Source organism: Leucoraja erinacea, chromosome 7 (assembly GCF_028641065.1).
Source record: "Leucoraja erinacea ecotype New England chromosome 7, Leri_hhj_1, whole genome shotgun sequence".
Classification (NCBI taxonomy): Eukaryota; Metazoa; Chordata; class Chondrichthyes; order Rajiformes; family Rajidae; genus Leucoraja; species Leucoraja erinaceus.
The window spans coordinates 14,685,180-14,698,394 of NC_073383.1; the positions used below are offsets into that span (position 1 = coordinate 14,685,180).

A 13,215-nucleotide genomic window follows, 5' to 3' on the forward strand; every position below is an offset into this window, starting at 1 on the left:
ATAAAAACGCAAAGGACTGTGTAAAGGAATGGGAAACTGTCATATAACCAACCAGCTTCAAAGACACAAAAAGAAGAAGAAGAGTTTAGAGATACAGCATGGAGCCAGGCCCTTTGGCCCACCGAGTCCGTCGTCCAGTGATCCTCTCATACTCGTCTACACACACTAGGGACAATTTACTATTTTACCCAAGCCAATTAACCTACAAATCTGTACGTCTTTGGAGTGTGGGAGGAAACCGGAGAAAACCCACACAGTCACAGAGAGAATGTACAAACTCCATACAGACAGCACCCGTAGTCAGGATTGAACTGAGGTCTCGGCCGCTCTAAGGCAGCAACTCTACCACTGCGCTACCATGCCGCACCACTGCTACTCATCCAGTGCAGTGGGAAATTCACAGTAAAAATACAAATCTCTATTTCAAAACTCTTCCTCTAATGTTGGACAAGCAAAATAACTTTCTGAAAAATGCATCCCCCAAATTATCAGTTCTCAAACAATAATGTCCTTTCTTGAACTGTTGAAAACATTTAATTTCATGTTAAAGTATAATTGTTGATATCATAACGTTTTCAAATAGGCATTTAAGAGGTTCCAAATTTAAAACACTGGTTCGAATGCTGTTGGTGACATGGTAATTTTACCAAACAGCATTACAACCAGCTAATTCACTCTTTAACTCATATGTGGTTAAATGATCAAAGTCTAAACATTGATGTGAATTTATGATGTGATTGTTCCTTTGTCCAGAAGGACAAAAGTGACCTGATGTTGTATTTTGGATCTCACTTACATTCAGACTGTTAACTTCTAAAAGGCTTTAGGTAAATAAAGAATAGTTCTGGCGCACTTGACTTATTGTAGGCAGGTTCCACCAAACTCTGTTGTATCACACAAGATACCAGAATTTTAAAGATATTATTAAAACAAGAACAGTGCAGCACAGGAACAGGCCCTCTGATCCACAATGTCCATGCTGATCATGATGCCCAGTGAAATTGCTCTCCTCTGCCTGCACAAGATCTATATCCCATTTCCTGCACAACTATGTGCCTGTCCAAAACCCTCTTAATGCCACTGTCATGTCTGTGTCCACCTCCATCCCTGGGAGCACATTCCAGGCATCCGCCACTCTCTGGGTAAAAAAACTTGCTCCACATATCTCCTTTAAACTTTGCCCCTCTCATCTAAAAATCTATGCCCTCTAGTCTTTGATATGCATAAACAAACTTATATGAAGGTGTCGGTGGTATGCTGTTTGATGGTTCAGATTTACAGTGACTAATGAGAGTGGAATGGAGAAACCACCACACATGATACAATACCTACAACACTCGTCGTTACACTAAGAAACTGTAGTATTTGTAACACATAATAACTTTCACCTTTATCATTGTGCATAGATAGAAAGAACATCAATAGCTATAAATGTTATTTCATATCAAAAGGTTTACACTTACCTGGTTGCAGTCAGTGCAGGAGTTATCATACTGTAATGAAGAAAATAAATATTTTACTAGTAAGAAATATTGCATAGCGGGTGGCACAATGGCACAGAGGTAGAGTTGCTGACTTATATTGCCAGAAACCCTGACCTCGGGTAATGTCTGTACAGACTTTATACATTTTCTCTGTGAACATATGGGTTTTCTCCAGGTGCTCCGGTTCCCCCTCACACTCCAAAATGTACAGGATTGTAGGTTAATTCACCTCCGTAAAAAATTGTAATTTGGCCCTAGTGTGTCGTGTAGTGCTATTGTACGGGTTGAACGGCGTGGACTCGATGGGCCGAAAGGCCTGCTTTCCACACGGCATCTCTAAAGTGTAAAGTCTAAAATGTAAAAATACTAACAAAGTGTGAACCAAACTCATTATTGTTATGCGAGAATATTTTAAAAATCGCATGCCCAGGACATGCAGATCTTCACAATGGCCCTGCCATTTAATAAGAACATGGCTGATCTTTGGCACACTTCAGAAGAGATCATTCAACTCACTGGCCCTCTACTGACTTCTTGTAAAAAGTAATTCACTTCATCTCTTTCCCCGCCTCGTTTCTTGTCACCTCTTTTTCCCTACATTTTTTTTTAATGTTACAATTGTTCTTTTTCCAGCACGCAATACAAATAACAGTTTTACTAAGATGATAGTTGAAAATCTAACCACTACACCTTGAGGAAACTGAGTGAAATATCTGCAACTGGAAGTTGACGGCAAAATAGCCATAATTACTATTGGAATTAGCTTAGCTTAGTTTAGAGATGCCATGGCCAGATGGGGCTATGGAACTGGCCAAACCACCTGTGAATGTGGAGAAGAGGACCATACAATGCAGCACTGCCTTGTCTGCCCCCTACTACCCAACCAGTGCAGCCCAAAGGACCTTGCAGTGTTCAATAAAAACGCAAAGGACTGTGTAAAGGAATGGGAAACTGTCATATAACCAACCAGCTTCAAAGACACAAAAAGAAGAAGAAGAGTTTAGAGATACAGCATGGAGCCAGGCCCTTTGGCCCACCGAGTCCGTCGTCCAGTGATCCTCTCATACTCGTCTACACACACTAGGGACAATTTACTATTTTACCCAAGCCAATTAACCTACAAATCTGTACGTCTTTGGAGTGCGGGAGGAAACCGGAGAAAACCCACACAGTCACAGAGAGAATGTACAAACTCCATACAGACAGCACCCGTAGTCAGGATTGAACTGAGGTCTCGGCCGCTCTAAGGCAGCAACTCTACCACTGCGCTACCATGCCGCACCACTGCTACTCATCCAGTGCAGTGGGAAATTCACAGTAAAAATACAAATCTCTATTTCAAAACTCTTCCTCTAATGTTGGACAAGCAAAATAACTTTCTGAAAAATGCATCCCCCAAATTATCAGTTCTCAAACAATAATGTCCTTTCTTGAACTGTTGAAAACATTTAATTTCATGTTAAAGTATAATTGTTGATATCATAACGTTTTCAAATAGGCATTTAAGAGGTTCCAAATTTAAAACACTGGTTCGAATGCTGTTGGTGACATGGTAATTTTACCAAACAGCATTACAACCAGCTAATTCACTCTTTAACTCATATGTGGTTAAATGATCAAAGTCTAAACATTGATGTGAATTTATGATGTGATTGTTCCTTTGTCCAGAAGGACAAAAGTGACCTGATGTTGTATTTTGGATCTCACTTACATTCAGACTGTTAACTTCTAAAAGGCTTTAGGTAAATAAAGAATAGTTCTGGCGCACTTGACTTATTGTAGGCAGGTTCCACCAAACTCTGTTGTATCACACAAGATACCAGAATCCCAGGGCAGTATGGCGGCATAGCGTTAGAGTGACTATCTTACAGTGCCAGATACCCGGGTTTGCTTCTGGCTTCAGGTGCTGTCTGTACGGAGTTTGTACGTTCTCCCCATTACCTGCATGTTTTTTTCCTGAGATCATCAGTTTCCTCCTACTCTCCAAAGACGTACAGTGTTGTAGGCTAATTGGCTTGGTATAAATGTATTAGTATAAAATTGTCCCTAATGCGTGTAGAGTAGTGTTAATGTGTGTAGATCGCTGGTTGGTGTGGACTCGGTGGCCCAAAGGGCCTGTTTTCACGTGCTGCATCTCTATTGGTTTAAAAGTCTGAAATGTAAAAATGATGACAAAGACCAAGGAATAATACAGTATGAACAAACATTATTGTAATGTGAGAACATAAAAAATGGCATGCCTAGGGCATACAGCTCTTTACATTGGCCCTGCCATTTAATAATAATGTGGTTGATCTTTGACACAGATTAGAAGAGATCATTCAACCCACTGACCCTCTGCTGACTTCTTATTAAAAGCAATTCAGTTCATCCCTTTCCCTGCCTCCTTTCATGTCACCTCTTTTTCCCTACGTCTTTTTTGAATGTTACAATTGAGTCTATTTCCAGCACGCATTAAAAATAATGTTATCGAATGCCAATAGTCGAAAATCAAACCCATACACCTTTGAGGAAATTGAGAGAAATACCTGGCACTGGAAGTTGACAGCATAATAGAAATAATTACTATTAAGTTTAGTTTAGTTTAGAGATACAGCATTGAAACAGGTCCTTCTGCCCACCGAGTCCGCGCCGATCAGCGATCCCCCACACACCATCAAACACACACACTAGGAACAATTTACAATTATACCAATGCCAATTAAACTACAAACCTGTACATCTTTGGAATGTGGGAGGAAACCAGAGCACCTGAAGAAAACCCACACAGTTCACAGGGCGAACGTACAAACTCTGTAGAGACAGCACCAGTGGTCAGGATTGAACTCGGGTCTCTGGCGCTATAAGGCAGCAACTCTAATGCTGCGCCACCGTGTCGCCCCCACTTCTACTTCTCTAGTGGAAAATTCACAGTATAAATGCAAATCTATTGTAATCTCTATTTCAAAAACTCTCCCTTTAATGTTAGACAAGCAAAAATACTTCCTGAAAAATACATCCCCCGAATTATCAGTTGTCTCAAACAATTATGTCCTTTCTGGAACTGTTAAAAATATTTAATTTCATGTTAAAGTATAATTGTTGATAGTATAACATTTTCAAATAGGCGTTTAAGAGGTGTCCAAATTTATAAGGCTGGTTGGAATGCAGTTGGTAAAATGTTAATTGTAACTAATAGCATTCCAACCATCTAATTCACTCTTTAACTGATATGTGGTTAATGGATCAGGTCTAAACATTTATGTGAAATTATGATGTGATTGTTCCTTTGTCCAGAAGGACAAAAGTGACCTGATACTATGGATCTCAGATACATTCCGACTGTGAACTTCTGAAAGCCTTTGGTTAAATAAGGAATAGCGGTTTTGGAGTCCTTGATATAATTGTAGGTGAGACTTATTGTACGCAGGTTCATAACAAACTCTGTTGAATCACATAAGATCCCAGAATCCCAGGGTAACATAACAGTAGAGCTACTGCCTTTCAGCACCAGAGACCCGGGTTCTGTCCTGACTACACGTGCTGTATGTTCTTCCCTTGACCTGCGTGAGTTTTTTCTGAGATCCTCGGTTTACTTCCACAATCTAAAGAAGTACAGGTTTGTAGGTTATTGGCTTGGTATGAATGTATCAATGTAAAATTGTACCTACTATGTGTAGGGTAGTGTTAATGTGTGGGGATCGCTGGTCGGTGCAGACTCGGTAGGCCGAAGGGCCAGTTTCTGCGTTATATCTCTAAGATAAACTAAACTAAATAAAACTGGCTCAAAGTGCCATACAGACATCTGTAATGATGGACATTCCATGAAATATTAAATACATTTCAGAAATCTAACCATTTTTGGAAGCATCGTAGTCCTCAAAACCTGCCATTGCAATCAGAACCACACCTCATATCACACTTGGGCGGCAAACAACCCAATGGTATGAACTTTGAGTTTTCCAATTTTAGGCAACCGGGACAACCAGTGTTCCTTTTCCACTCCTATTTCCCCATCTAGCTTCTACTTCCCATTCCCTCGGCCTACATTATTGCCCCCTCCCCAATCTGGTTCCATCTCCCTATCATCCCTCTCTTTTCTGGTGCTATTTACCAAATTGCAGCCTCTATCTCTACCTTCCTCCATCCACCCCACCCCTCCCAACTGACTACATCTTCCCATTTTATTTTCCTTATCTGTTTCCATCTACTACCCAGCAACCTAGGTCTCTAAACATCCCCTGCATCCACCATCATCCCCCCACTTCACCTAATTCCACCCAACATGTGCCAACTCAACTCACTCCTCCCTTCACCTCTTTACACCAGCCATTTTCCCCCTACACTCTCAATCCTAATAACGGGTCACAACCTGAACTTTGTCTCCGCAGATGCTGATTGATTTGACTAGATTCAGGGACTGTGTCTTCCCAGCTGATATCAGGCAACTGAGGCATCCCGCCAACAACCAAAGAGTAGTCCTGTGCTAACATCTACCCTTGTGGAGACCCTTGGACTATCTTCGATCGGACTTTACAGGGCTTTACATGACACATGACAATAAACTAAACTCAACTCAACTCTAGCAGTTTGTTTTTGCTAATCTTTCTGATTGATGACTTTCCAACAAAACCAGTTCTTTAAAAATGTGAATCAAGATATCTCTACTCGTGAACTATATGCAATTCCTTGTTGTTTATTAAACGCAGAGGGGACTTATTTCCACCTTATTGTAATGTCATTTTCCTCTGCAATATCATGACTGTTTAGTTGCCAACAAATGCTTCCCATGCCATACCCAGACTGCTTAATTATCCTTTGCATAAAGACAATATGTACAGTGCCCTCCATAATGTTTGGGACAAAGACCCATCATTTATTTATTTGTCTCTGTACTCCACAATTTGAGATTTTAATAAAGGCCATATTTATATATTAACTTATATCAGAATGATGGCAAGAACAAAGTATGGAGAAGAGAAGGAACCGCCCAAGATCCAAAGGAAACCACCTCCTCTGTGAAACATGGTGGTGGTGGTGTTATGGCCCGGGCATGTATGACTACAGAAGGTACTGGCTCACTTATCTAATCATCCGAAATGAACACAACAAAATACTAAACATGACTACTTTCATTTACATGACATTGCTGTGTCCCAAACACTATGCTGCCTTGAAATGGGGGCACTATGTATAAACACTGCTGTAATTTCTACATGGTGAAAATAAATGTATAAAAATTGCCTTTATTAAAATCTGACAATGTGCACTTTAACCACATGTGATTTTTTTCTATTACAAATCTCAAATTGTGGAGTACAGAGGCAAATAAATAAATAATGGGGTTTTGTCCCCAACATTATGGAGGACACTGTAGTTGCAACTGAAACATTAGCGCTTAAGTAAAAATGAAATACAGCAATGGAAAGGTTCTTACAGGACTTGTTACTGGTATAAATGGAGGACATATTGGACAGCATTCTCCTAAGGGGATCTCAGCATCAGTGCAGTCTATAGGGTCACAATTTATTTCATCACAGAGGATGATTCCATGGTCACAGACACAGATTTGGCAGGGCTCCGGTTTCCAAATATCCTTGTCGTTAAATTCAATTTCTCCTTGTAGACATCCATTGTCTATAAAAGAAACAAGAACATGCATTAAACTGAGAACATACAATGCAATATTAATATAAGATATAAAAGCAGGAAGAGGCCAGGCACCCCCTTGGGGAGCTCTGCATCAGATCACAATGGACCAGTCTTGGCCTCAATGCCACCATCCCACCTTCTCGCATACCTCTTGACTCCCTTATAGATTAGATATCTCACCGTCAAATATACCAGGGCTGCCAACATTGGGTGAGAGTTGGGAGTGAGAAATTGCGAGAGACCAAGCCTGAGAGAGCGTAGCGACCAGGGATGGGGGGAGGAGGGTGCCCCCTCCCATTGGTATGGGGCTTTTGCATTTTTCAGTTTGAATTTGAGCAATATGGTGCATACTGTAGCGAGTCTTTTAACTTACACTTGAATGCAATATATATGCTTTAAATTGGATTAGCTATAAGGTTAGACTAAATTACATTCCTAATTATATTCCACAGTAGAGCCCAGGCTCTGATCAACACGTGCAGCACATGACTGATCTTAGTATATTCATGTATGGAAATCAGATTATAATCAAACACGGCCCATGTTGACCAACCTGGGTCTCACTGCACACCGGGTACTACTCCTGACCCGGACTCCAGTTGCATACCTTCTCTCATTCCTGACCCCGAGTCCAGCCTTACACCTGCACCCCCCCCCCCCACCCACTATTCTACCCTGATGATAGCTGCTTACCTGCTTAGGTTCCCAATGGTGAACACTCCCCTGGTCCACACATTAAGCCCCATATCTGACCCCCTGGACTTAACCTATTACATTCCAGTCCACAGGTGCTTATCTAATGCAGTAATCTTTTTATGGGGCTTATTACAGTTAATATGTACCGAAGGAATTTTTTGTTCCATTGCTCCCCATTCCCAATTACTTCTACATTGAAGTGATTAAAATCCAAGTGAAGTTAAATGGCATCATAAAAGTCAAACCTCCGGAATGGATGATATTCATCACGTGGTTGGTTGGGGTCAGTATCAGTACAATTATGATATTAAACTCTAAATCTTCAGATGTCCTGGTTCAAGCTAAAACTAAAGACAAATAATCATATCCTCACACATTCCCCTGCAAGTATCTCTGCCACTCCTTTAAAATATTCCCCTCCTTTGAACAAGCTCTTAAATATCGCATCTGAATCAGTTTCCATCTGATTACACTCCTTGAGGATGTTCATCTACGTGTTCAATTAATAAAACAATGAGATTGGGGACATTTCTATACAATCGGTCAAAGGAATTTGGGGGGAGGGGGGGTTAGAAATAGTCAGTGAGGTAAACAAACATAATAGTTGAGTGGCAAATGACAATAGTGCTACCTTCCCAATAATGGGTTATTGGGGCTGTATGTTGTGACAGACAGCCTGACACCTTGCATGTCATTTTAATATTACACTTACCTCATCCCCCTGGATATTCCAGATTAATAAATTAAGGTTTTGTCAACTAATTACAAATCAGGCTAATTACAAATCAATAACATTAGCCAACTCCGAAACATGAAGCGCTGAGCATTGGGATCCAGACATCATGGACAACTGGCCTCAGTTCCCCGCTCACATCTGGCAGTGTTCTACGTCTGAACCAGGGACCGTGGAGCGTTTTTGAAAGTGGGGAAGCTGAGCTATCACTGATCACTGGCTTTGGGGGTACCCGGTGAGGGAGTGGAGCAACCGAGTGGGGAGAGGATGTGCAAGTGGGGTGTCTCCCCTCTCAGGGTAGGGACTTTTTGAAATGTGATGTATTAAAATCATGTTTTAGTGCATTGTAGAAGTATGATATCAATGGTTTTTGTATGAATTATTTTTAAGAGGTAACTTTTTAAGGAGTAACTTTTCCATACAAAGGGTGGTGGGTGTATGGAACAAGTTGCCAGAGGAGGTAGTTGAGGCAGGGACCATCCCAACATTTAAGAAACAGTTAGACTGAAACATGGATAGGGCAGGTTTGGAGGTATGGATCAAAAGCAGGTAGCGTAGCTGGGACATGTTGGCGGCTGTGGGCAAGTTGCACCGAAGGGCCTGTTTTCACATTGTATCACTCTATGACTACATTATACCTCCACCATGCATGAATGCTTCAAAATCAAGTGATTGAGTTTTATTGCCATATACTCAAGCATAGAAACATAGAAAATAGGTGCAGGAATAGGCCATTCGGCCCTTCGAGTCAGCACTTCCATTCAATATGATCATGGCTATTTGGTTGACAGGTGGCAGCAAGCAGCCACCTGTCAACCAAAATTCATTTTTTGAACACAAACTGGTTGTTGCGGGCCGAAGGTACTGGTTTCCAGAGGGCTAGTATAGACAATGTGTGCCGAATGCATTCTTGGGCTGGAAGCCAACTGTTGCAATGATTTTAACAACCAAGGCAAACAATTGGGCAGCAAGCAGCCACCTGACAACCAAAATTCATTTTGTGAACACAAACTTTTTTTTTTTTTTTTAATATATTATTTTATTAGAAGTAAGTACACTCATATGGCACCAAAGTGCCTAATATATATTTTCATAATACATTTCATGTACAACTTCTTTTTTTTTTGTTACATTGAAAAAAGAATAGAATAAGAAAAAGAAGTTAGGTAGTAAAGGATAGATAGATGTAAAATATATAGTGTGTGAAGAAAGAAAACGAGTAAATGAAGAAAGTTGAGAGAGAAAATAGAGAAAATAAAATAAAATAAAAAAGAAAAGGAGATCATTATTTATAATCTTGACCAACCCTCGTCCAGTCCTGAAACAGTTATTTTTTACAATTGTGTTGCACCATATGATTCCAATAAAACGACGAATGGAGACCAACTCGTTATGAATTGGTCTGATTTATCCATTAGGAGGAATCGCATTTCCTCAAGATGAGCGGTGTCCAACATACTTGCAATCCACATTTTAAGCGTTGGTATTGATGTACCCTTCCAAAATTTAAGTATTAATTTTTTTGCTATTATTAAACCATAGTTAAGGAATAGATTTTGAGATGTGTTCAATTTATTCCCATCTTCCATTACACCAAATATAATCATTTCAGTATTAGGTTCCATTCTTGTCTTGAATAATTTTGTAAATATTTCAAAAATATCATTCCAAAATCTATAAAGTTTTATGCAGGAAACTAAGGAGTGTGTTATAGTTGCCTTTTGGGCTAGACATTTATCACAAGTGGCGGATATATTTGGATAAAATTTGTTCAATCTTGTTTTTGAATAATATAATCTATGTACAATTTTAAATTGAATTAGATTATGTCTTACATTAATTGAACATTTGTGAATATATATCAGGTATTTTTCCCATTTAACCTTAGTAATTTTTATCATTAGTTCCCGTTCCCACTCTTCTCTAAGTACCTCTGTCGATGGTAGGTCTATATTTAGAATACTATTATATAAATATGATATTAATTTTTGTGAGTCAGCTTCAATATTCATTGCTTCTTCCAATAAGTCAGGAGTTACTTTTTGATATCCTTGTATATATTTTTTCACCAAGTCGCAAATCTGAAGATAATTAAAATATTGGTTGTTTTTCAATTTAAATTTTAATTGTAGTTGTTGGAATGATAGTAGGTTTCCCATTTCGTACATATCCCCGATCCTTCTAATTCCGAGACTTTCCCATTGGTTATATGTCTTATCAATAAGAGATGGTTTAAATAAAGGGTTATTCGCAATTGGCATTAACAGTGATAGATTTCTTAATTTTAAAGATAATTCTATTTGTTTCCAAATTCTTATTGTACCATATATAATTGGGTTCTTCTTATATATTGTGTTATTCAGTTTTTTGGGGGAAAAGAGGGTCGTTCCTATATTACAAGGATGGCAATCCTCCTTCTCCATTTTTATCCATTCTGTCTGTTGGGTAGAACTATCCAACCAATAAATCATGTTCTTAATATGCACTGCCCAGTAATAATACATAAAATTCGGAAGTGAAAGTCCCCTGACCTCTTTTGATTTACATAAGTGTTTTTTTGTGATTCTATGTGATCTATAGTCCCAAATATAATTTGTAATGTTAGAGTCTAATTTTAAAAATATATATTTTGGTATATATACCGGTATAGACTGAAATAGGTATAGTAATTGTGGTAGGAAGATCATTTTTATTGCATTTATTCTACCTAATAATGATAAGGGAAGTGTTTTCCAAAATTTAATCAGCGTATTAAGTTTATTTAATAAAGGTATGAAATTAGCGTTAAATAATGCTTTATATTTTCTAGTAATCTGAATACCCAAATATTTAAATTTTTCTGTTGCGATTTTAAAGGGGAACTTCAATAAGTGTGTAGGTTCTTGAGGTTTTAATGTCATGATTTCACTTTTGTTCCAGTTTATTCTATATCCAGAAAAAGACCCAAATTCCTCTATTAAGTTTAATAAATTTGGTATGCTCATTTGTGACTTTGTAATATATAAAAGTATATCGTCTGCATATAATGAGATTTTATTCTTTGAGTCCCTGGTATTATAGCCCTGAATATTCGGATGAATTCTTATACTTTCAGCCAGGGGTTCTATCATAAGGGCAAATAGCAGGGGTGATAGTGCACATCACTGCCTATTACCCCTTGATAGTTGAAATTTTTGAGATAACATGTCATTAGTTAAAATTCTTGCCATCGGTTTATCATATAATAATTTTACCCATGTTATAAAATTCTCTCCCATATTAAATTTTTGTAGTACTTTATATAAGTATTGCCACTCTACCTGATCAAATGCTTTCTCTGCATCCAAAGAAATAATTGATATATCTTCTTCCTCTACTTTATGCGAGTACATTATATTAAACAGGCGTCTCAGATTATTAAATGAGTATCTTTTAGGTATAAACCCCGTTTGATCAGGGTTTATCAATTTACTAATATATTTGCTTAATCTTCTTGCTAAAATCTCCCCGATTTTCACCTCACCTTCTGATGATATCACCTTTACACAACACCAGGCGACTTCGGTGAGTTTAAAAAAAAATCGGTGCTGACTTAAAACGGCTTTTACAATTTTTTTACGGGGGAGAAGATCAATGCCGCGCCTTAATTCTCCATGACGCCGCCGGAAGTCCACAAACTTTTTTTTAAAAAAGGCGAGGCAAACAATTGTGGAGCAAGCAGCCACCTGCTAACCAAAATTCATTTTATGAACACAAACTTAAAAAAAAAAAAAAGGCGAGGCAAACAATTGGGCAGCAACCACTTTACAGCCGCATCGAGTGGACTCACCGTGGAGTAAACGTGCGTTCAGTGTTATTCGCAGCTCAGAGAGCCGTGACCCCCTTGCTTCCTGGGTCTGGCAGAGACTGAGTGAGGTACGACACTTCCGGGTTTTATAGTCCCTCCCCCTGCCGCCAGCAGGCAGAAGCAGAAAGAATGGGGAATTTGGTAAAAACATTAATATCCCTCTCATTTTTCATCAATGGGAAAAATCCTCTGGTCCCGGAAAGCGGAGGAGGGCTCTGAGGTGGCCAAAAATGATGGCCGTAGGTGGCGGCGTTCTCTCGGAAATCGCACCACAGTGGGCCAAAAGCGGTCAAGATCAGACTTTTAGTAATATAGATAAAAGGACTGGATAAGCTAGATGCAGGAACAATGTTCCCAATGTTGGAACTAGGGGCCGCAGTCTTAGGATAAAGGGGAGGTCATTTATGACTGAGGTGAGAAAAAACTTTTTCACCCAGAGAGTTGTGAATTTATGGAATTCCCTGCCACAGAGGGGAGTGGAGGCCAAGTCACTGGATGGATTTAAGAGAGAGTTAGAGCTCTAGGGGCTAGTGAAGTCAAAGGATATGGGGAGAAGACAGGCACAGGTTATTGATAGGGGACGATCAGCCATGATCACAATGAATGGCGGTGGTGGTTCGAAGGGTCGAATGGCCTCCTTCTGCACCTATTTTCTATGTCTATATCTATCTTATTTGTTTGTGCACACCAGGTTGATTGCATTCATCTATCTATGGAGCTATGTGCCAACCTTTGTGTTTATTACACTTGGAATGCCAGGATCCTTTGGAGCAGAACATTTTGGATGAACATTGTCTAAGCATCTTCTCCTTTCTACATCTACAACTTTCCAAAGTACTTAAGCA

The 13,215-nt window shown here is 39.3% G+C and overlaps 1 protein-coding gene across 1 annotated transcript in view; it reads right to left on the reverse strand.

Moving 5' to 3' along the window:
- Window positions 1-13,215, reverse strand: part of col5a2b (collagen, type V, alpha 2b) — a 121,779-nt gene that overhangs the window by 93,897 nt on the left and 14,667 nt on the right. The window contains exons 2-3 of the mRNA XM_055637630.1: window positions 6,901-7,100; window positions 1,464-1,493 (exon numbers count right to left, since the gene is read on the reverse strand). Coding sequence (XP_055493605.1) covers window positions 1,464-1,493; window positions 6,901-7,100 — 230 coding nt within the window. The remainder of the gene's footprint in view (window positions 1-1,463; window positions 1,494-6,900; window positions 7,101-13,215) is intronic.